General features: G+C 42.3%; 1 protein-coding gene across 1 annotated transcript; it reads left to right on the top strand.

The window, feature by feature from the left end:
- The first annotated feature begins 397 nt into the window (after positions 1–397).
- slc2a3a (solute carrier family 2 member 3a) lies at positions 398–23,036 on the top strand. Its single transcript, XM_048229069.1, is given in 12 exon segments — positions 398–986; positions 1,353–1,477; positions 7,420–7,524; positions 7,998–8,158; positions 9,838–10,078; positions 10,405–10,567; positions 16,262–16,449; positions 17,085–17,189; positions 17,794–17,892; positions 18,090–18,293; positions 18,718–18,891; positions 18,893–23,036. Coding segments are annotated over 11 exon segments (2,970 nt in total). The 5' UTR covers positions 398–986; positions 1,353–1,462; the 3' UTR covers positions 20,408–23,036.
- The last annotated feature ends 118 nt before the right edge of the window (positions 23,037–23,154 follow it).

Here is a 23,154-nt window from a genome sequence, read left to right as displayed (position 1 = left end):
AATAACGGACTGTTCTGCTCTTTATATGTAATAAAACTACCATCAAAGAGCTCCTGGTAGTGATTCTGTCTCTATCAACTTGTCAAGAAATAGCCAAGTAGCCTACCTCAGAAATAGCAACCAGGCATATCGTATTGGGTATTATTACGCAAGGTTGCCTAGTGTTCACTAAATGACTTAACATTGGCTTTTAGTAGTCACTAAAACTGATGTCAAATAAAATTAACTATGGAAAGTTCAGGGCGTCGATATAGGAACCTACAGGTTATGTTTAGTCTGGTGATATGATGTCATGGGTTTACTGACTGTGGAATGTTCCGTGTTTTCTGTAGTTGGAAAATGACGCGTCGATCCTCATGCGAGGAACCATCTTATGACAACAGACCTGCCTATGTCCATGCATGTGTAGGCTTATTCAATAGATGTCATGATTATTATTTTGCCAATATAGCATCAACCACCAAGCGGGGTCCAGAATAGACTATCAGAGGAACTTCAGGACTGTGATTTTGAAAGAGATTTCATCCGAATAGTCCTGCAGTCCAGCAGGCTAGTGTTCCCCGCGTGATGGGCGCTGTGGTACCCGGCTGCGTTGCATCAGCAGCATCCCTCAGCTGGTACTCTCAAGGTCGCTGGCGCTATGCATCATGGGAGGGTTATCGGGTCCGCTCGTCGCACACCGGGAAGTGAACGGCCGCCCGAGCCTCACACTTTATTCGTGAATTAACTGGATCACGAGAACAGGGTGCATAGGCTTGGGCTGTGACGGAGCAGCTGTCACGAGATGTGATGTAAAAGCGGGTCACGGACAGACGCACGAAAAAAGAGAAAGCAGCGCAGCATCTCTGTTTGTAATGGTAGGCGGGGGCGAGCCGGGAAACGTGCAGATAGTCTTGCCACCACTGTGTGTGACGAATACCAACGAGATTGCAGACAGCATTGGTGCCAGTGGGTCAGTGGAAAGCGCGGTCACGACCAAATTTACGGTAAAACATTCAAATTCTGCCTTCATTTTGTGATTGTTTTGATCAAGTATATGGCACGTGGGATTAAATGTGTTATTTTCAAATAGATCTAATGTGTAGGCCTACTGTTCTTAAAACTGTTATATCATCGGTTGACCTACTGTTATTTGAGTAATATGTGTACATCATCTGGTTTGGTTTGGTTATCTGGCCCTCTGTTGGGGCGGTAGGCTGCTCTTGCAGTATCGTAGTAGTAGCAGTACAAATAATTCAACCGAGGCAAAGAGTGGGTGTAGGCTTCTCTGGGTGTTGGCATCGTTGGAGGACCTGTTGTACTTTTGAATGTTTCAAATCGGTCTTACCCTCATCACGTGCGTTTTTCGACAGCTTTACGGGTGGTGCTGATCACAGTAATTCTCTTCCATCGTGTATTTCATCCAGTGCTGTCTCTACTGGGAGCCCACGCATCTTAGAAACAGCTTTTGCTCTCACTCAAGATGGAGGGAGAACCGGTGAGTGTGTGTCTATGTTGTAATTTATGATGTCGATGTTATGATAAAGATGTGCACAGCTGAGCACAATTAATATCACTTATTGACAACATATCTCTCCTAACACAAATGAGATCACTAGGTCTTGCACTTAAGGTTCTTGAGCTGTATTCCAGCACATGGTGGTTTGGTCTGATGTGACTCATCCCCATCAATCTATACATTTGGTAGTTACATGCAAGCATGTTCTATAACGGTGCGCACTTGTGGATGTGTGCATGCTTGCACATAAATGGGTGTGTGTTTGTGTAAGCTTGGACTTTGTGAGATGAAACATAGTGTTGACACGGACTGAGAAGCATGCTTTGCATTGCCCACCATTGATCCTCACTAGAGGCAGAGTCATCCATATGTCCCTGTCAAACGGTCAGGGAGATATTGGATTCATGGTTCCAATGTTCATTTAACAAAGACCTCAGAGTGGGTTTTGACATGTGGGGAGATGTGACATGCACTGTCAAAAACGGAAAGTCAGGGCTGTCCAATTTATGAAACCACATTATGTTACAATTATATAAGCAGTCTAGTTTTGCATGAAACTTAGTATTATTAATTATTATGTTTGCAGCAGCTATCAGTGTTGCCAAACGTTTTCACATGTATGTGTTTATGTTAGTTATGCTTAGTTATGCTTAGGGACTGTACGATATTTAGGGGGGGGTCGCCAGACGATCGGGTTAAAAATGTTCTGCCTGGCCCTCCCCCCTGGTCATTTTTTTTCCCCAGGGGCCTCCCCCCGGCTCAAAAAAATTCTCCTAGGCCCTCCCCCCTACGTGAATCAAATAAAACTGGTCGAAAAATGACGTTTACAAGGTTAAAACGGCCAGCAAATGTCATAAGCACACACACACACACACGGGTACACACCAGTGTTGCGCGGATTTGGTCACAAGTGGCCCGCGGTCGCCCGATATTTTAATCAACCCGACCGCAACTCGGACCGCGAATATTAATTAGGACAAAATTATAGCCGACCCGCGATCCGACCCGCTTATTTACAAAATGTGTGCTTTTGGTTATAGCCTGCATGCAGTGTGACAGTTGGCCATTTCTGTAAAACAAACTAATTTATTTGCGAAACTTTATGCAGTAGAACTAGGCTACACGCAGTAGGCATGCAGGACATAATGTTTGCGCAGGAGAGAGAATGAGAATAAGAGCGCAAGCACGCACACAACCACCAAGGATTAGAACACTAGGATAAGATTTGAAGGCCATGGACATACATCTTTCTTTTGAAAACAGAAATGGTGAGGTAAGGTAGGCAAGAGAGATACATTGCTGGTCAAAACGTAAGAACTGGTTTATAATGCTGAATGAAGCACAAAGCTTTACTAAAGCACATCCACTGCTTAAAGTCACAAACACAACGAACTAAGGTAACTTTTATGCATGCGCGAACCTATACATACCGGTAGATATGGCTGTGTAGTCTGTGCCATAACATTTATTCCTGCAGGCTGCCCGTTTTGGCTATGATAGGCTACTTTTAAATGGCTTCGCAAGAAGTAGGCCTACATAGACCATAACGTACTACTGTCATCTTCTTTAAGAACTTTTCCCAATATTTCCCATAACCTATATAGCTTTTCCTGAAGGGGTGTCTTTATTATTATAACTCGCGTCTTCAGCTTCTTTACTGTTGACTTTACTGTATTGATGCTACCCTTCTCGTGATATTTTAAGAAGGCCTATTTGTAGAAATATATACATTTTAATTATTTTAACTGACCCGCCCGCCAATGACCCGAATATCATATTTTGTTTATGACTCATATCTGCGGGCGACCGCTTAATTTCGGGCAGACTGCGCAACACTGTTAGACGCCATGTTATAAAACCTGCAAGCTTCAGGTAGGGTTGCGACTTTTTGGACTCGCCCACTCTGTTAAAGAGACGTGAATCATGTTTTGGCCTACAAACCTTTTAAAATCTCGAAAACGGATCATTGATCAGGAGGAAAAAATATAATGGATCAGGAAAAAAATATTTTCCTCGGCCCTCCCCCCAGGCCAAAAATGTTCTCCTGGGCCTTCCCCTAAGGCTTAAAAAATTCTCTTAGCCCCCAAATATCGCACAGTCCCTTAGAGACCCTAATATAATCCCTAAGGGTTATTTTGTCAGTTTGGATTCGATAGTGAGTGAGTCAGTCCTCACTGAATCAAAGTCAGATTGGTATAACTTCCATGTACAGTACTGTGTGTGAGTCATGGGAGTACAGTAATTCAACAGCAAGAAGAGACCCAGCCAACCCCATGCTAAGGCAGCCTGCATCCCCTGTGCCTTGGTGTCTTTTGTGTGACTATCGGGTGTGCCACTTTGGGTTTTGGTCTATTTTAGCGGATGTCAATGCAGCTGTCACCCTCAGGCCGTTGTTATGACAACATGGGTGGAACTGAAAAAACTGAAACCCTTAAAGGTGTAGGTTTTGAACATTCTAAGGTTGGACAGAATTAAGATATTCTTTAGAATGTTAAACAACAAGAAGGGTTAAGCAGAAGAACAACAGAGAGAGAGAGAGAGACAGACAGACACATACACACACACACACACACACACACACACACACACACAGTACTGTAGGGTTAATTGTAAAATACACACACACTACCGTAGGGTTAATTGTAAAATAATCCAGTAGTGGTATAGCTATAGTTTTAATACATGAGATCAAGTTATTCACTGTGGAAATAAATATTCCACAATGCATTGCACACTATTGCCGTATAAAGATTCTTATCTAGACAATGATTGGGAGGATATTATGTCACATTTATGTTTGTGTTTTGACAGTAATAGAATGCTTACATTTTATTTGTTATATCCTGTTTGCCTGAGGAAAAGGGTGTAGGCAGCTATATTAAAAAGCAATAACAGGCGGGCCTTTAAGGCAGGTCAATGCAGTGAGTGACCTTGATACTGCCAAAGGTAGTAATACTGCAAAACACGGGCTACTTTTCCAGCTTGTCAAGTGATTGGAATTATGATATGATAAGGTGCTTGCATTTGGTACAGCATTTTACTAAGCTGTTGTGGTTTAAAGACACTCAGAGGGGTGGTTAGTGAGAGAGAGGGAAAATGCAGAAAGTGAGTCTCAGGACCAATATGTCTTGGGGGAGTAGTGGGTTTAGTTTTGTCACAGGACCAATATGTTTTGGGGGAATAGTGGGTTTAGTTTTGTCACAGGACCAATATGTTTTGGGGGAATAGTGTGTTTAGTTTTGTCACAGGACCAATATGTTTTGGGGTAGTAGTCGGTCTAGTTTTGTCTCGGGACCGTTATGTCTTGGGGGAGTAGTGGGTTTAGTTTTGTATTCAATTTCCTTTATGCTAGTGAAGTCTTCTGAAGGTTTAGGCTTAGGCTACTTATCCTGTCAACTATCAGTGCAAGAAAATCCAAAAAAAAAAAACCAGGTTTATTACTCCAAGGCCAGATAAGAAAAGACTAAGAAATTGTTACAATCCCTACTAATTTTTTCTCACCCCAGTGTAAAAAGGCTTAGGCGTAAGGTAAAGCTATTTGCTGTTTAATTTATTTTGTTGGGGCTGGCATTCAGAAGACTACAACTGCCCCCAATCCCCTTGAAGACTGATTGAATTATTCTGCTGTACACTGTTTTTAGTCAAACTTGAGGATATGTGATTTGTACTTTAAAATGTGTTTAATCATGATTCATTGCAGAAAGAACAGTAAATACTTACTGTTGTAGGTATAATTGCTAAAACACAATGTGTGTATAAGGTTGTAATACAGCCTACTGTAGTGTCACCTTTAGTCCATTGTTGACAGACTTGATTGGATATTGACTCCTTCCTTAGCACAATGGAGATGGATACCAGCATGAATGACCTTGGGAATTGCACCAACGACCTTTGTCAGTCAGTGTTGCACCAACAACCCTAGAGAAACTCATTTACAGGGTCAGTCTCCTTCAGAGACACCTGTCTCCTTACGTGTCATTCTATTAACTTTGGAAGACGCTTTGGATAAAAGCGTCTTCCAAATGAATGAATAGATGTAATGTAACTGTCATACTGGGGGTGGTCTCGTCTGGCCTGTGGAGGACATGGGAGGTTGCGTTGGCCGGTGAAACTGTAGGGAGAGGGATCATATGGCTCAAGGCATAGTGCAGTCTCAGCACAAGCTGCTGGCGGTGGCCTCTAAACCTGCATGCAACAGGAAGCACTAAAGAAAACACACACCCAGGGGAGACGGGTCAATAGCCTCCTGAAAGTAGGTCACTAATAGGTAGAATGCCATTGTCAGTAACAGCTTATGAAGATGTGTGGAGATATCGTTCCAAAGAAGACTACAACATATTTAAGTGCGTAGTTCATGTTAAAAATGAATCTCATTGCCTACTACAACATTTTAATTCTGGGCCGATAGTGATGTTTAGTTTTTTTTCATGTTACACAAAATCTTTGCTTGTCACACAATTTTCTAAACATGTCTCCAAACATCATTGCACCAAATCTGCAAAACCATACACTAATTCTCAGTGTTTGAAGTTTTCAATTTCTAAAACACATTTTGCAAAAACACCACACACAATTTTCTACCTAACACAAAAAATCTAACAGGAAGTAACTTGATTTCGTTCTTCAAACACAACCCATCAAAATGCCACACTAAATCACCAGTGCTTCACTCTTTCTCTTCACATGTGCAAACACTCTTTACTTTACTGAACACCATCCAATCATTGCCTTAGTATAGGTCTATGAATAGATATACTCTCTATATACTGTAGGTATAGACCCTTTCAATCTGCTCCTAGAGGATTTCCGGTTGAAATATTCAGAACCAATGCAGATACTTTGAAAATAGAGAAAATACAGTAATAGGACTTTAGCTTACAGTAATGTTCTACAAAAAAAGTTGACTTTATGTAAAATTTGTCTTACCCCCCCCCCCCCACAAAACACACACACACACACACACACACACACACACTTGTCTTTAGAAAAAAACAAAATCAGTGTTTTCAAAACTCCATGTACATCTGGTGGTCACTGTATTCTTCTTTGCTTTTTTTCTTGTTTGCTGTAAAATACTGTATTCACAACAGCAAATTATTTGGGACAAATCACTATTTTTGGTTTCAATATTGCTTGCATTTTTACTGTGTATTTCAACTTCTCTTTGTTGATACCGTAACTTTCACTCTTGTATGGAAATACATATAGAAAGCATAAGACAGAAGAGCTTTAGATTTTGAGCAACAGTGTGTACTGTACATGATGTATCCAAAATGTCATATTATGACAAAAGTGTTTGTAATGTGAGGCGAATGTTTGCCAAACCTGTGCAAACATTGTGTGTGTGTGTAAGAAAGAGAGAGAGAGACATTTTGAATGTTGTGTCTTTGCTTTAAACATGTGTTTTGACATTTTGAAGATTTGGAGATTTGGGGTATTTTGCATTTTTTTGTGTGAGCAGTTGTGGGTTTTGTGTGTGGAGTTTTGAAAAATAGACACAGTTTTGAAAACGTGTGTAAACAATTGTAAAAAACTGTAAAGTAACAATTTTGGCGATGCTGATATTCTGATGATTTCTGATTTCTTTTTTTTTTTTTTTATTTTTTTCGTTGTGAATCCCCATACCCTTTAGTAACGAAGAAACACCGCGTAGCTATCACGTCTGGTGTAGCAGGTTCCATTGATTACAGTGGAAGCTAATTGTTAGCAGCAGACCCTCCGTGAACAGAGCGCTGCAGTTATGTGCCCGGTGTAGCCTGGCCGTAAGCCTCTGCAAATGTCACTGGATAAAATCACCCAATTAGGATTGAGTGGAGCATGAGTCAGCACAGAGGGCAAGTATTGTTTCCCCCTGTTTGTGTCCTGTGCATCTCATGCCTATATGTCTGCTCTCTCTCTGTCTCTCCGTCGGCCTCCATCAGAAACCCAAACAGGTGACGTGCTATCTCCTGTTCTCCCTGATCACAGCCGTAATCGGATCCCTACAGTTTGGCTACAACACGGGTGTCATCAATGCTCCAGAACAGGTCTGTGTGTGTGTGTGTGGTGTGTGTGTGTGTGTGTGTGAGAGAGAGAGAGAGAGAGAGAGTTTGTGGTGTGTGTGTGTGTGTGTGTGTGTGTGTGTGTGTGTGTGTGTGTGTGTGTGTGTGTGTGTGAGAGAGAGAGAGAGAGAGAGAGTTTGTGTGTGTGTGTGTGTGTGTGTGTGTGTGTGAGAAAAGAGAGAGAGAGAGTGAGTTTGTGGTGTGTGTGTGCGTCTTTGTATGTGTGTGTCTTTGTGTGTGTGTGTGTGTGTGTGTGTTTCCCTCTTCTCTGACTACCTATAATTAGCCATGTATAATGGACAGCAATTCAAATGCAATGCCTAGCTAAGGCCTGGCATGTTTTTATTTTATTTTATAGCTTTTAAGTCTGAAATAATCAGCTGTAATAAGTCAGCTGGTCTCTCACTCCTGCGCCCTTGTGATTGGTCCTAATGCCTGTCTGTCATGTTGTGTGTCAGAAACTGCGAGCCTTCTTCAACAGCACCTGGGTGGAGCGCTATGGGAAGCCCATCGAGCCAGGCACCTGCACCATCGTGTGGAGTCTGGCGGTGGCCATCTTCAGCGTGGGTGGCATGGCCGGGTCCTTCAGTGTGGGAGTCATATCCAACAAATTCGGCAGGTTGGTGCTAGTGAATTAGCCTGGAGTTAAAGGCATCCTACAGTATGCTAGTTTTACATTTTGATAGTAGACTAGACGGATCGTGCGCCTTCTACAGCTCTAACTTAGTCTATGTAAAACCAGCCTTGCAACTTGCACTCCCCCGATTAGGAGAATCACAAATTGTGTTACGGCAATTGTGCAATAGCCTACTTGTATTAAATTGTGTAATATTACCTTGTCAGTTGGCATGGCTCTTCGAAAATTGTCTTTGAAGGGTGCTAGCCTTTAGTGGTATTTTATGATTTTATTGTGTAAAATACAAATACTGCAGGGGGAGCTCAGTAGCAAAATAAAAATTAGAGAAAAGGAAGTTGGAAGGAAAATGAAAATGTTGCTCTACAGATGTATTAGAATTGATTAATGACTTGGTTAACTTTCCCTGTTATCCCAATCTGCTCATTGCATTTTTTCAGCAAGAGATCTTACTCAAATTAGCTGCATGTGCAATGATTGCTAAATGCCCTGAAGTTATTTGGAAGTTAATTGTCAAAGATATTATTGTAAGATGAACCAATCCACCCATGACTTTATTGTGAAACACTAGGAAAGAGATCTGTGATTATTGCTGAGGGAGAAATAGAGCTCTGGCTGTACTCCAGCTTTATTGTGCTCGTTTATTGTGCTGTAGTATTTCTTAGGCACTCTCCCCAAAGTGTCCGCCCCCATCACCATCACAGTGCACTCTTACTCATTCGGTTGCCATTCTCTCCCTGCTCCCTTTTACTGCCTTACACTCATGCTTGTACTCATCGCTCCCCTCTGTCCTCATCTTACATCATATTCTCATCATGGGTTTATCCTATCTGCACATTCTCAACATGGGTTTATCTATCTGCACATTTTCATCATGGGTTTATCCTATCTGCACATTCTCAACATGGGTTTATCTATCTGCTCATTTTCAACATGGGTTTATCTATCTGCACATTTTCATCATGGGTTTATCCTATCTGCACATTCTCAACATGGGTTTATCTATCTGCATATTTTCATCATGGGTTTATCCTATCTGCACATTCTCAACATGGGTTTATCTATCTGCCCATTTTCAACATGGGTTTTACTTTATCTATCTGCACATTTTCATCATGGGTTTATCCTATCTGCACATTCTCAACATGGGTTTATCTATCTGCACATTTTCATCATGGGTTTATCCTATCTGCACATTCTCAACATGGGTTTATCTATCTGCCCATTTTCAACATGGGTTTACTGTATCTATCTGCACATTTTCATCATGGGTTTATCCTATCTGCACATTCTCAACATGGGTTTATCTATCTGCACATTTTCATCATGGGTTTATCCTATCTGCACATTCTCAACATGGGTTTATCTATCTGCCCATTTTCAACATGGGTTTACTGTATATATCTGCACATTTTCAACATGGGTTTATCTATCTATATTTTGTTCTGTATCTTTGTCTATCAGGATGGATTTTTTTGTGCTAGAATCATCTGTCTTTTCTTTATTCCCCTTTTTTATCCTCATTGCTTTCAAAAGCATTTTGTATCATTGTGTGCTAAGATGTATACTGTACTTGGACATAAGACAAATAATGCTCATTTTGTAATTCAACCCACCGTCTGTCTGTCTGTCTGTCCGGATGTGTCACCGTCTCCTGTGCACAGGCGGAAGGCCATGTTCCTTGTGAACATCCTGGCCCTGATTGGCGGTGCTCTGATGGGGCTCTCTACCCTCTGCTCCTCCTTTGAGATGGTCATCGCTGGCCGCCTGGTCATCGGCCTCTTCTGCGGCATCTTCACGGGCCTCACCCCCATGTACGTGGGCGAGGTGTCCCCGACACCTCTCCGCGGGGCGTTCGGGACGCTCCACCAGCTGGGGGTGGTGGTGGGAATCCTCATTGCCCAGGTAGAGCTGCTTCGACACTGTGGTTGCTGTGGGGTCTCTTTGGGGGGTTGCAATGGCCTGTATCCACTGGTATTAGTAGGATGCTAAGCAAACTGGTTAGATACAATGGGAAGTTGTCTCAGTTTTCATTCAATGTCACAAAAATGAAATATGCCTTCAACCTTCATGTTTTTAAACGCTTGCATTCTCTATATTTTTTATTTCACTGATGTCAGAACGTTTCAGATTCATTAATGAAATGATGTATAAAGAATCTGATTACTGATCAACACTACTTGGCCCTCCTCCTGCAAGTAGTAATCTGAATGGTCTTGTGTTTCTCCTAGATCTTTGGTCTGGAGTCTCTGCTGGGCTCTGAGCTGCTGTGGCCGGTGCTGCTGTCTCTGACGGTGTTGCCCGCGGTGCTGCAGTGCATCCTGCTGCCCTTCTGTCCCGAGAGCCCCCGATACCTCCTCATCAACCTCAATCAGGAGGAAAAGGCACGCAAAGGTGAGGACATATCAGAGACTTTATAGAGATGGAGTTGGTGCATGTGCAGTGAGCAAGTTAACACGTCTTTTGATAACAAGTCTTTTCATGACTTTTGCAGTGTTGCTTGAGTGATTTTTTTATCAGATATTTACACTGATTAATTCAGATTTAAACATGGATTCATGTAGACTTTTAAATTCGTATTAACATTTTGTTTCAAGCTAGGATTTGCGTGATGACCTTCCTATCAGGAATTACAAATCTCTCCCCATTCATTAGGAGCCTGATCTTAATTCTGAAAGGATAACCAAACTCAGTCACATATTTTACTCACTTGCATTCTACAGTTGCATTCAGTTACAGATTCACTGTGTTCACTCTATTTTTACTTTCTTATGGACTTAATCATTCTTTCCCTTACTTATTGAGTTGGTCATTCACACACTTTCCTGACACCTCATGGACTTGGCTACGCCGAGTCCGCAACTGAAGCGCTCCATTTGCGAAGCAAATCCACAGAGAGGGTTAAAGCGGAGCGAGAGGCGCAAACGTTCGACAACTTCCGCGTTCGATTATTGCAAGGGGGGGAAATCCCCCTTTATGCAGACCAGAGTAAACCCTCGCTGCACTAATGTCAATGGAGATTTGTGGAATTTTACCAATAAATTGGTCATTATGTCTTTCTGGATTTGTTGAGGGTTTTTTGGAAAAAATTTTGTCATAATCTGTAAGTGTTTGGGATCATTTCAAAGCCTAAAAGTGTGTTGTTTGATTTGTAATAAAATAACTTAATATCAGACCATGCTGCTGCCAGTTACTGTCCGGTTGTTAGCATGCTAGCTAGCCTCTTAGATAAGGTAACATTTTAAACGGAGAAGTGTAATTTATTTGAAATTACAACTAGCTGAATAACATTACTGACATTAGTTAAAGTGGATAGTTTATAATCAAGTGAATTTGCAACAGTATATTAAGTTTAAGCGAAGTCCTTCAAGTCACTTGTTAGCGCATAGCTGTATTGCCATACTCCCATCCATTTGTATAGCATTTTAAGCTAGCGTTAGCTAGCTAGCTAGCTCGGTTCACATGACTAATTAAATTATTCATATCATGTCCTAAAGAATGATTCATTGGTATCATACATAATTATAGACAATAATACTGGGAACACAATTATGTTTATCTGTTCTTATTGCTTATTAAGAGAGAAAGTTTATTTAGTGACGTAGGGTGACACTCCCACTTATGCAGACTGGAACTGTCCCGTTTTGCTCCCATAGTAACGAATTACGTTACTCTATTTTGCTAGTAACAGAGCATAGATATATATACTGACTAGATGTCGCCTTCGATGTTGTTATCTATGGTAACAGAGAATGTCTAATAAGGGGAGAACTCTGAAAACTTCCGGTTTCTGAACTGGTTGCAGTTCCTTCTGTGGTTCCACATGGAGGTCTATGGAGCTGTACCCCTCAAAATCCACTTTTCTCGGGATATCTTTTTTTTTCAAGTAATTTGAGTATTGTATTTGAAAGGGGAGGCAAAGAATATACACTTGGTTGAGTATTACATTTTTTAAAGTCACTTAATTGTTCTTAAAAGCCTTTCAAATGTGTCAATGACGTCATTCATTAGCACAATGCTAGCGTGTTATGTGCAACAACGACCCAACCTGTAAGAAATCAAAAAGACATAAGTACTCGTTCATTCAACTTTTGACCTATAACCCATGTTGAAGTTATACAAACTACAATCAAATCTGAGATTTGTCAACGACAATCAGGTGAAAGAGACAATTTTAGCCGTCTAGCTTCATTGACTCCCATTCATTCTGCACTCATGGCGATCGCCCCCAGTGGAACTCTGGTGGAACTGCATCCAAAATTCGGTACAATGGGACTTAATACGGAGTGGCAAGGCTCTCCGTAGACGGGCTCTGCTAGTAATCAAGGATCTTTGATAGCCAGTTCCATTGATTATAAACCCTTTCAACAATAAAAACAAAAACAATGCTTGAACGTTCTATTTGGTTCCCAATCTACTTCCTTTGCATTAAGATAACATATGAAATGTTAAAACGGAAGCCTTGTGGGGCCAACTATGATGCTGATAATGGAACTCTCTTGAAAGGGTCTATTCACCTTATTCAGCCCCGCCCATTTAATTCCACGTTGTCTTTAAACTTCCGGTCGGCTAGCTACGTTTAGTTAGCTTCATTGAGAAGAAGATAGAGAGGCTAACTTGGGAGGAAAACGACAAATGCCATCTGGAGGTCAGATTGCAATATTGTACTTCGCTACCCAAGGCTATTCAGCCCTACAGAGTGGGAAGACGATGTGGCAGTGGCCGCTGTATCATATGGAGAAACTCGCAAATCCTTATCTCTTTGGTAACTATGGTAACTAGTTTAGAAAGTCATTACAGAACAGCTGCTCCAAAGTCAGTGTTTTCCAAACTTCAGATTGGAAAGGTGTATAACAGAAATGTCTTAAGTCACCAAAATCCTAAATAAACGTTCCTAACTTTAGGATGACCCATAACATATGATGCCAGTCATCTCGATAGAGCTCTGTTATCTCAATGTATCGCAATGGATGTACTGCTCAATCGGAAGTTCGGAGACAATGTGGGCAAAGCTAGCGCCCCCCATGTTTGCGCGCGGAATAAGGTGAATAGTGGAATCTAATTGATGCAGCAGACGCTGCGCGAGCTGAGTGCTTCAGTTACGCTCCTGATGTAGCCTTCCTGTGGCACTCCCTCCCCTTCTTCACTCCCGCACTGATACCTAGGAGGTGTTGTTTGTCTAGACCCACGGTTGTCAAACTGGGGTACGCGTACCCCCAGGGGTACGTGGACTGATTTCAGGGGGTACGCGAAAAAATATCTAAGTCATATGCCTTTTCAAACGTTTTCTCTATCCCGCGTTGGTAACTTAACTTCCGCATTTGCACTGCACATTAAAAACTTATTTTCTCCGCATTAACAAAATATTTGAGAGTGGAGACTCAGACAGAGAGGGTAAAACAGCGTTTCTCAAACTGTGGGCCGCGGAGACATGCCAGGCGGGGCGCGAACTGATGTGAAAAACAGGAGTTTTTTTTATTTATTATGACCGCCAACAAGAACTAAGCGGAGGTTTAGTCAGATTTTTTTTTTCTTTTTCGCATGTCCAAATTTCCGTCAAGGATTCCCGGGACACTGTAAGACCGGGGTACACGAAACTTGGTGGGCATGTAACCCCACATGGATAGCATAGAACCTCCTTTTTTCGTTTTGATCTGTAGCCCCCCCCCGCTGGACTGGACCCCTCGAAAGGAGGGTAGGGCAGACACAGTTTTCTGTGAATATCTCGAGAACCATAGGGTTTAGGAGGACCATTTTTTTGTATGTTGATCTCAAGGGCCATGTCAGCCCATTCCATAACCACTCATTTCATGTATGGCGCCACCCTAGTTAAACACAAAAAAAAGTAAAAAATGAGGTGTTGTAATCGCAGGTATCTGTGACCTAACATAGTCAAAACTTCACGAAATTAGAAGTGTAGGATCATTATGACACCCTCTGAATGCATACGTTTAGGTGGAATTCCGTTCATGGGGGGGGGCCACACAATAAATTAATTTATGTTACTATACACCAACTGGCCTGTAGGTGGCGGAGACAGTTTTCTGTGAATATCTCGAGAACCGTGGGGCCTAGGAGGTCCACCTTTTTTTGTATGTTGGTCTTTCCCATTACCATTTCATGTACAGCCACCTAGTTAACAATTAAAAAAGCAAAACATTAGGTGTTTTCATCACAATATCTCTGGCTGACATGGTCAAAACTGCACTAAAATTGAAAGTGTAGGATCATTATGACACCCTCCGAATGCATACCCAAGTTTTGTGGACTTTTCGTTCATGGGGGGACCCTTACAATAAAATAATTTATGTGTACATTTAGTGACCGTACACCAACAAGGATCCCGGGACACTGAAAGACCGGGTACCTGAAACTTGGTGGGCATGTAACCCCACATGGATAGCATGGAACCATCGTTTTTCGTTTTGATCTGTAGCCCCCCTGCTGGACTGGACCCCCCCGAAAGGAGGGTAAACCCATTCCATATGCACACATGTGCATAATCAGATAAACACGCACACACATACATTCACAGTAATCCTACATATGACACATACTCACACAGTAGACATATATACGCATGCAAGCACATGCACATGCACGCACACACACCCACCCACACACACATAAATATAAACATGTACACGCACACATGCACACAATTCAAGAATTTCTCAGAATTATGAACAAGATGGGGGTGGGGTTGTATAAAATGTATATTACATGTGAAATCTATGAAGTTTTGGTACTTGTTGTCTAGCAGATACCAGTGAGAATTGAGTGTGCATAATGCAATACAGTGAGACAGTTAGAATCATATATGCCTTTCAGCGTGACTTATTTTTGTGGAAAACATGTGCTGGACTGGGCGGCGGTCATATTTTGTACCGCTCTGCGGTACATCTAGTTTTTTTATAGCCTAGGCCCAGGTAGCACCCGATGTGCAATGGACGCACTGTTATTCTTAGGGAAGCGCTTGTGTCAAGGCAGCTTAGTTAGTCCCGACCTGAATGAGATTTTGAACGAGGTTGTGAGAGTGCTGAATTTCATCAAGACCCGGCCCTTAAAAGCGTGTCTATTCTCCGCACTTTGAGAGGAGATGGGAGCTGACCAAAAGGCTGTACTGTTTCACAGCGAGGCAAGGCTTTCCCGAGGTAAAGTGCTGTCGCGTGTTTGAGCTTAACATGTCTGTTAAAAGTTTGGGAACCTAGACTGAGGGAGATAAGAGCTTGTTGAGCTGAGAAGTGAAGTAGAGCCCAACACAGCAGGTGCTGTCACTTGCCTACAACCTCAGTAGATGAACAGAATGAGTGATCATTCTCTCCTCTAAACCTCTTTCACTGTTAACAACTATACTGGCATTTGAAGTACCCAGTTAACTCACAACAATAACAGAGTTCACTCTGGTATTTTGCATTACATTTAGCAGACACTCTTTTCCATAGTGAATTAAAGTGCACTACAAAAAACAATTCCCTTTCTCTGTTTTCTTACATCAAGAATATGTGACTAAGATGCTAGCGACAATAGTGCTACATGTACATGTAGATGTTTGATGTATACACTAACAACAATAGATGTTCACCTAAAGCTCCTGTCAGATAAAGAAGTTATTTGTTCTGTGTTGGCCAACTCAGGGGCACACTAGCGGCTGACCCTGGGATCAAACTCACAACCCTCTGGGGCTTTCAGATAGGAAGCAATATGTGCTGCGTTCAGCATGAAACAGTAGTCGCCACCGCGCGCCGAGGTCAAAGTTCAGCATTGTTGACTTTTGACTGGGTGTGCGCGAGGGCTAGCTGAACGGCAAGCTGGTGCTAGCGCTGCACTTGGCTCAGCGCAGCAGCAAACCAATTTTGCGCTGTGCAAGTCATTGACAATAATGGGTTTCAGAGCGGAGTGGTGCCGTTGTCGTATCCTATGTGTAAGGCGCTCTCCGCTGTTCCATGTGGAGACTCAGACCCCAAATCACTAGGCCACCAAACATCATGTCTTCATACAGTTTCATGGAACAACTTGGTGCCTGACTGACATTATTGTGTTTCGTGTGCTGATTCTTTACGCGTGTCCTGCTGTTTGGGTGGCCAGCTCTGGTGCGTCTACGTGGCACGGAGGACGTCAGCAAGGACATGCAGGAGATGAAGGAGGAGAGCGTGAAGATGGCCATGGAGAAGAAGGTGACCATCGCCGAGCTCTTCCGCACGGCCGCCTACCGCCAACCACTCCTCATCGCCATCATGCTCCAACTCTCCCAGCAGCTCTCAGGCATCAATGCGGTGAGTGGACTACAACTCCCATCATGCACCTCCAGTGGATGAGATGGGGTTTCCCGATGTCCATTGCGACAACCCGTAACTTGTGAAATGATGTCACTTCCTCGTAAGAAGCGTTCCAGTTTGCGTTTATGGTCATCCCAGCGCATGAGTCAGGAGAGCATGGTATTCACCTCGAGTAACGTGCGTTGTCTACCATTTGTTTTTAGCAACATAGCAACATTGCTAGCCACTTTTACCAACACCAACGGATAAACAACACATTCCACGATATTCCACAAACAACAAAACAACATAACACATGCCTTTGAGGCATTGGAATGTGTATGAGTTATTGAAATGGACATTCACATTTGCTAATCAGTAAAAAGAAGAGTAAAATAACACTTAAGGTAAAATAACTACTTAACACAAACACAGGGCGCAGCCATCTTTGTTTTCAAGTCGGGGATTGCAGTAATGGTAATGGTGTCTGGTGCATAATGGCTGCCATGCATCACCCAGGTGGTTGCTGCACATTGGTGGTGGTTAGTGAAGTTCCCTTTTCACTGTGAAGCACGTTGGATTCCTTGATAAAGCAGTACACATGCAAGTTGTTGTTAAGTTGACCCAGAGTTTTAACTCTTTTATTTACGCAGGTGTTCTACTATTCCACCGGCATCTTTGAGTCTGCTGGGGTGAAGGAGCCCATTATAGCCACTATCGGAGCTGGTGCTGTCAACACCGTCTTTACCGTGGTGTCTGTAAGTACATAAGGTTTTCTACTTGAACTTACACTGTGTGTGTGTGTGTGTGTGTGTGTGTGCATGTGTGCATGTGTACGAATAGTGAATATATATATACACTACCGGTCAAAAGTTTGGGGTCACTTAGACATTTCCATTCCATTCCATTATAGACAGAATACCAGCTGAGATCAGTTGCATTGTTTTTTTAATCAGGGCAGCAGTTTTCAGATTACATTATGTGCTTGGATAAGAATGTGCCTTTGGAACATTGGATAAATGTTTGCTGATAATGGGCAATGTAAATATTGCATTAAAGATCAGGCATTTCTTTTTACAACAGTCGAGAACCCTTTTGCAATTATTTCTAAGTAACCCCAAAGTTTTGACCAGTAGTGTACATTTTTACCATTATGTCCTATCCCTGTTGAGATAAGTAAACACACACACGTAAACACACTCAAATGACACATTACACACACTCAAATTATCTCCCCTTTAAATTATGTGTGTGTGTGTGTGTCTGTGTCTGTGCTTGAAGCCACTTTGTTTGACTAACTAGGTTCCTAGCAATGCATTGTGGAATAGTGTTATTGTAGTAATTGTTTTGTTTTGTTTTCAGCTCTTTTTGGTAGAGAGGGCGGGACGCAGGACTCTCCACCTCGTCGGATTGGCCGGCATGGCTATCAGTTCCCTTCTGATGGCCATAGCCCTCTTTTTGGTATGTTCCCTTGTCCATATCACAAACTCTCTTGGCACAGTAGTTCTTAAAACAAATGTGTTGAAAATAACACAATTTCTCTATCTCTATGTCCAGAAAGGTTCAACACAAACTGTGTTGTTTCTAACACATTCGTTGTAAGAGTGTATGGATCAACCTCCCTTTTCTTTCTCCCTCTCTCTCTCTCCGTCTCTCAGAAACACATCGAATCCCTGAGCTATCTGAGCATCGTGGCCGTGTTTGCGTTTGTGGCGTTTTTCGAGCTGGGGCCTGGTCCAATCCCGTGGTTCATCGTGGCCGAGCTCTTCTCCCAGGGACCCCGCCCAGCTGCCATGGCCGTGGCCGGCTTCTCCAATTGGACCGCCAACTTCCTGGTGGGAGTCAGCTTTCCCAAACTGGAGGTGATTTCTTTTTGAAGACTCCCATCTGTCTACATGCATCTCAGTGTAATTTATCATCCCCATCATTTAGACATGATTGTAATGTAATCTAAGACATGAGAAATTAGCGTAATTAACATAAATGATTAATGATTCATCATAGCTCTGTTTGAGTCATTAATGAATAGCTGCTTAAATAATTGATTTTTAGAAATATTGAGCAAAATTGCTACCGTTTTGAGACTGAGTCTTTTTCGGTATGTGTAGCTGATTTTAATTCTCTAGAGCTTTATTCATGCATATGCATATGATGTTATAATAAAGATGTAATATAAAACAAACTCCTTTGGTCATAACTGCAGAATGTACAGTATATACTGGTACGTCTTGCCAAATGCTTTCCCATCATTGTAAATCAGCTGTATCCTTTGTATTTGTCTCACAGGAGTTGTGTGGCCCCTACGTCTTCATTATATTCATGGCCTTCCTCATCCTCTTCTTCATCTTCACGTACTTCCGTGTGCCGGAGACGAAGGGCCGCACATTTGACGAGATCGCACAAAGCTTCGGTGGGGCCCTGGCTCCAGTCGACCCGTCTGGCGAGGCCCCACCACCTGGAAGATTCCACGGCGCTGTCTGACTCGCCCGTGAAGGAGAAGGTGCCCCTGATAGCTGCCAACGCCACTGCCAACGACGTGGGCTCACCGGGGGAGGACAAGACATCCTCCACCACGCCTCTGTTGGCCGCGTCCAGCTCAGACTCCAAGCCCACTGAGGCCCCGGCATCAAGTGCGAAACCAGCACCTGCCCCAGCCCCAGCACCTGCCCCTGCCAAGCCCGCAGAGACAACTTCAACCCCCGCCAGCAAGCCTACGGCGAAATCACCGGTGGAGACAGTGACGCATGTCGCCACAGCTCCAGCTGCCAAGCCGGCCGCAGAGGCCAAGGGTCCAGCAGAGGTCCAGAAGCCGACTCCACAACCAACAGCCGAGAGTAAAAGTCCTGCCCCTAAACCAGCAGAGACCAAGAGCGCTGCTCCGCAACCAACTGCAGAAATGAAAAGTCAAAGTCCTACATCCAAACCAGCAGAGACCAAGAGTGCTGCTCCACAACCAACTGCAGAAATGAAAAGTCAAAGTCCTGCATCCAAACCCGCCGAGACAAAAAGTCCTGCTAAACCAGTAGAGGAGCCAAAAGCTGCCACTCCAAAAGCCCCAAAAAAGGAGACCAAAACTCCAGCAGCGCTATCTGCTCCAGCTGAGACGAAGAGTGCTACTCATTCTAAACCAGATGCAGAAGTCAAGAGTCCAGCCGCACCTCCTGTAAAAGAAGCTAAGAGTCCAGCCGCACCTCCTGTAACAGAAGCTAAGAGTCCAGCCGCACCTCCTGTAACAGAAGCTAAGAGTCCAGCCGCACCTCCTGTAAAAGAAGCTAAGAGTCCAGCCGCACCTCCTGTAACAGCTGCACCTCCTGTAACAGAAGCTAAGAGTCCAGCTGCACCTCCTCTAACAGAAGCTAAGAGTCCAGCTGCACCTCCTGTAACAGAAGCTAAGAGTCCAGCCGCACCTCCTGTAATAGAAGCTAAGAGTCCAGCCGCACCTCCTATAAAAGAAGCTAAGAGTCCAGCTGCACCTCCTGTAACAGAAGCTAAGAGTCCAGCTGCACCTCCTGTAACAGAAGCTAAGAGTCCAGCTGCACCTCCTGTAACAGAAGCTAAGAATCCAGCCGCACCTCCTATAAAAGAAGCTAAGAGTCCAGCTGCACCTCCTGTAACAGAAGCTAAGAGTCCAGCTGCACCTCCTGTAAAAGAAGCTAAGAGTCCAGCTCCTGCACCAGCTCCTGTAACAGAAGCTAAGAGTCCAGCCGCACCTCCTGTAACAGCTGCACCTCCTGTAACAGAAGCTAAGAGTCCAGCTCCTGCACCAGCTCCTGTAACAGAAGCTAAGAGTCCAGCTCCTGCACCAGCTCCTGTAACAGAAGCTAAGAGTCCAGCTCCTGCACCAGCTCCTGACACAAAGAGTCCTCCAGCTCCTCCTGCACCAGCCGAGGCCAAATCGCCCTCAGCAAAGCCAGCTGAAGATGGAGCCCCAACGGCAGGGAAGTCCAGCAGTTCAGCAGAAAAAGAGAAGGTTTAGGAGAAGAAACAAACAGGGGTACAGGGGTGTGAGATGAACTCAAGTAGGATTGCTGGTCCTGGTGTGTCATCCTTTATGTTTTGTAAAAGAGGAGCTTTTTGGACTCACAGTGCGGTCGGCGTGGGTCCAAGCAGCCGGACGTAAGGTGCAATATTGTAATTATCCTACATTTTTCAACAACTTCTTTTTAATATGTCACTGTAGATGTGAATTCTGGGTTTGCTGGATTTGTCCATTTTGTAGCCTTAAGTTATCTATTTATTGAAAGGCTTTACAACATGGAGCAATGCCAAAGTGTCGAAATGAACACACATAGACCTCAAGCATCCTTTTGTGTAACATCTTAATGTAAAAAAAAAATATTGGCTGCTGTCAGTGACCTAAATATATGACTATATAAATGTAGTTTTTACCATTGTGTTGCTTAAATCAGTTTCAGGTATGTTTGATAGCAAAACATATCAAAGCCCAGACATCAGAAGAAAAGGAAAAATGATAGACATGCCTGCTACAGTATGATCAATGAGATAGATTATTATTTTATCCTTATCAGACCAACAATAGATAAATGAAAGCTCCTCCTCTCACATACTTTTGGCAGTTTACTGTACATTGATTGTCTCAATAATATAGCTAGATAATATGGAAAGTGACAATCACTGTAAATCCAAGGCAACAGAAAAGCACAAAGTACTTTGCTTCTAGAAACCTAAATTAGGAGACATTTGCAAGATTAGCGTTCTGCTATAGAGCTACGATTAAGCTTTTCTATAGACAAGCTAGTGATTAACTACCTAGTAGATGTAATAACGTAATTTAATTCCAGTCTTAGATCACCTACAGTAGATCAATTAGACATTTACATTGTATGGTTTTGACATCTTGAGAACTTCAATTCTCTATTTGAAAATTATTGCTATTGTGTTGTGAAGTACTTCTGAATGGGGCCATCAGTGTCTTGCAAAGGCTGAATCAATTGACTTGATGGGAAGTATTTTTTGGAGTGGTATTCTCTATAACACTTGAGTGACATTTTGCATCGGTTTGTATTTGCTTGCTCCGTGGGTGAATTCTGAATACCCCTTTGTGACACTTTATACGTTCTTTGTGGAGTAATGTGATTCAGTGGGGAAAAAAACAACAAGTCTGCTTTATTCGACAGCACATCTCTATTTTTTATCATAGTCCAAATATTGTGTAGATATGCCACACATTTTATTTATTTTTGCCCATATTGCTTAAATAGGATACATATATATATATATATATATATATATAATAAATATAAATATATTTATTTAAAGTAAAAGTATTTATTCACAGGCACCTTTCCAGTCCACCTTAAAATGTGAAAAGGACCACAGTTGTGATTCTGTGTAAATGTATTGTGATAATGTGTGTAATGTGTTGCACTGACAGAAAATAGCAAAATAATCACATTCCCGTTGGAATCGTGTAGTCGCCTGATGTATTTCACCTTTCCTACAACAAAAGCAGCTTCTTCTGTCTCCATGGCAATCCCAAGCTAAAGTAACACAATGTAGGAATTACGCTTTTCACCCATTTTCAATGCACTAGGTTCCCATTTAGCGCTAAGGGTTTTCTCAATTAATCTAATGGCAACAATAAAGGCCACATCCCTACTCATAACAACACTGTTACATACCTGTAGTGCAGTACCAGCTGTTTCAGGCAAACACTGACAATGTCAGAGACTCTATTTTCCTGATTGTAAATCAGTGTAGAATCAAAATGAGTTTGAAGCTGTTTTTTATTTTGTTTTGAAGTAAAAGAACTACATCGTGTTGCTTTAAACAATGTTTTACAACGCTTTTAACTGTACAGGAAATAGCCGCAGCTTGCCTCCCTAGAGTTTACTGACTTTGGATAAGATCCAGCACGGATCGGAGGCAACGTTAGCCCAGCTGTGGAACCTTATGCATATATATAAAACCAACACAAACCTACTGTATAGTCTGGAGAAGAGTCGTCTGTACAGATTTTTACTCTTTCTATGTAACAATGCAATGACTAAAATGTGAGCTTCTTTTCACTTTCCTTATTCATCATTTCAGTGGAATTATGGAAAAGGATTAGTGAATGGAGGCTGGAGAGTTGGGAACAGTGTCATAAAATATTTATTTGTTTTTTTATTTATTTATTTATTTATTTATTTTTACTTATTTATAATTTTGTTACTGTTGCCTAAAATAATTTCTTGGCAAGAGTTGTTTTTATAATTTTGTGAATAAATGTGAATGCATCTGAAAACAGGCCCTCCTACCTTATTTTTTCAACAGAGTTAACTAAATTTATGTCAACAGAGTTAACTAAATTGATGAAAAAGATGAAGGAATTTTGCATAGATACAGTATAAAATGTGTCTGAAGTAACCTTTGTCTTTGGTTTTGAAATGTTGTATCTGTTGCCTAACTGTTTCTTTTTTTTAAATGATTTTACCATTAATCATATGAGGACCTGCTCTTAATCACATACACTGCATCTTCAGCCCTGGCCCACACAAACATATTAAAGTGATAATCCAAGACGCTTCATTTCACTAGGATTTCAAGAGATCATGTTAATCTAGAAATGTATCATATACATTGGTATTAAAGGTGTTCTAAGAGATGTTGGGTAACATCACTTCTGTTGACGTTCAAATAAAACAGAGAGCTAGCTCGCCACTCCCTCCCCTTCCCTCCCAATGCAATTGAAACTCTCCTAAAGGCGCATCTCGTCGATGA

Source organism: Alosa alosa, chromosome 20, assembly GCF_017589495.1.
Source record: "Alosa alosa isolate M-15738 ecotype Scorff River chromosome 20, AALO_Geno_1.1, whole genome shotgun sequence".
In the NCBI taxonomy this organism is placed as follows: Eukaryota; Metazoa; Chordata; class Actinopteri; order Clupeiformes; family Clupeidae; genus Alosa; species Alosa alosa.
This window is presented reverse-complemented; position numbering and strand designations above follow the sequence as displayed.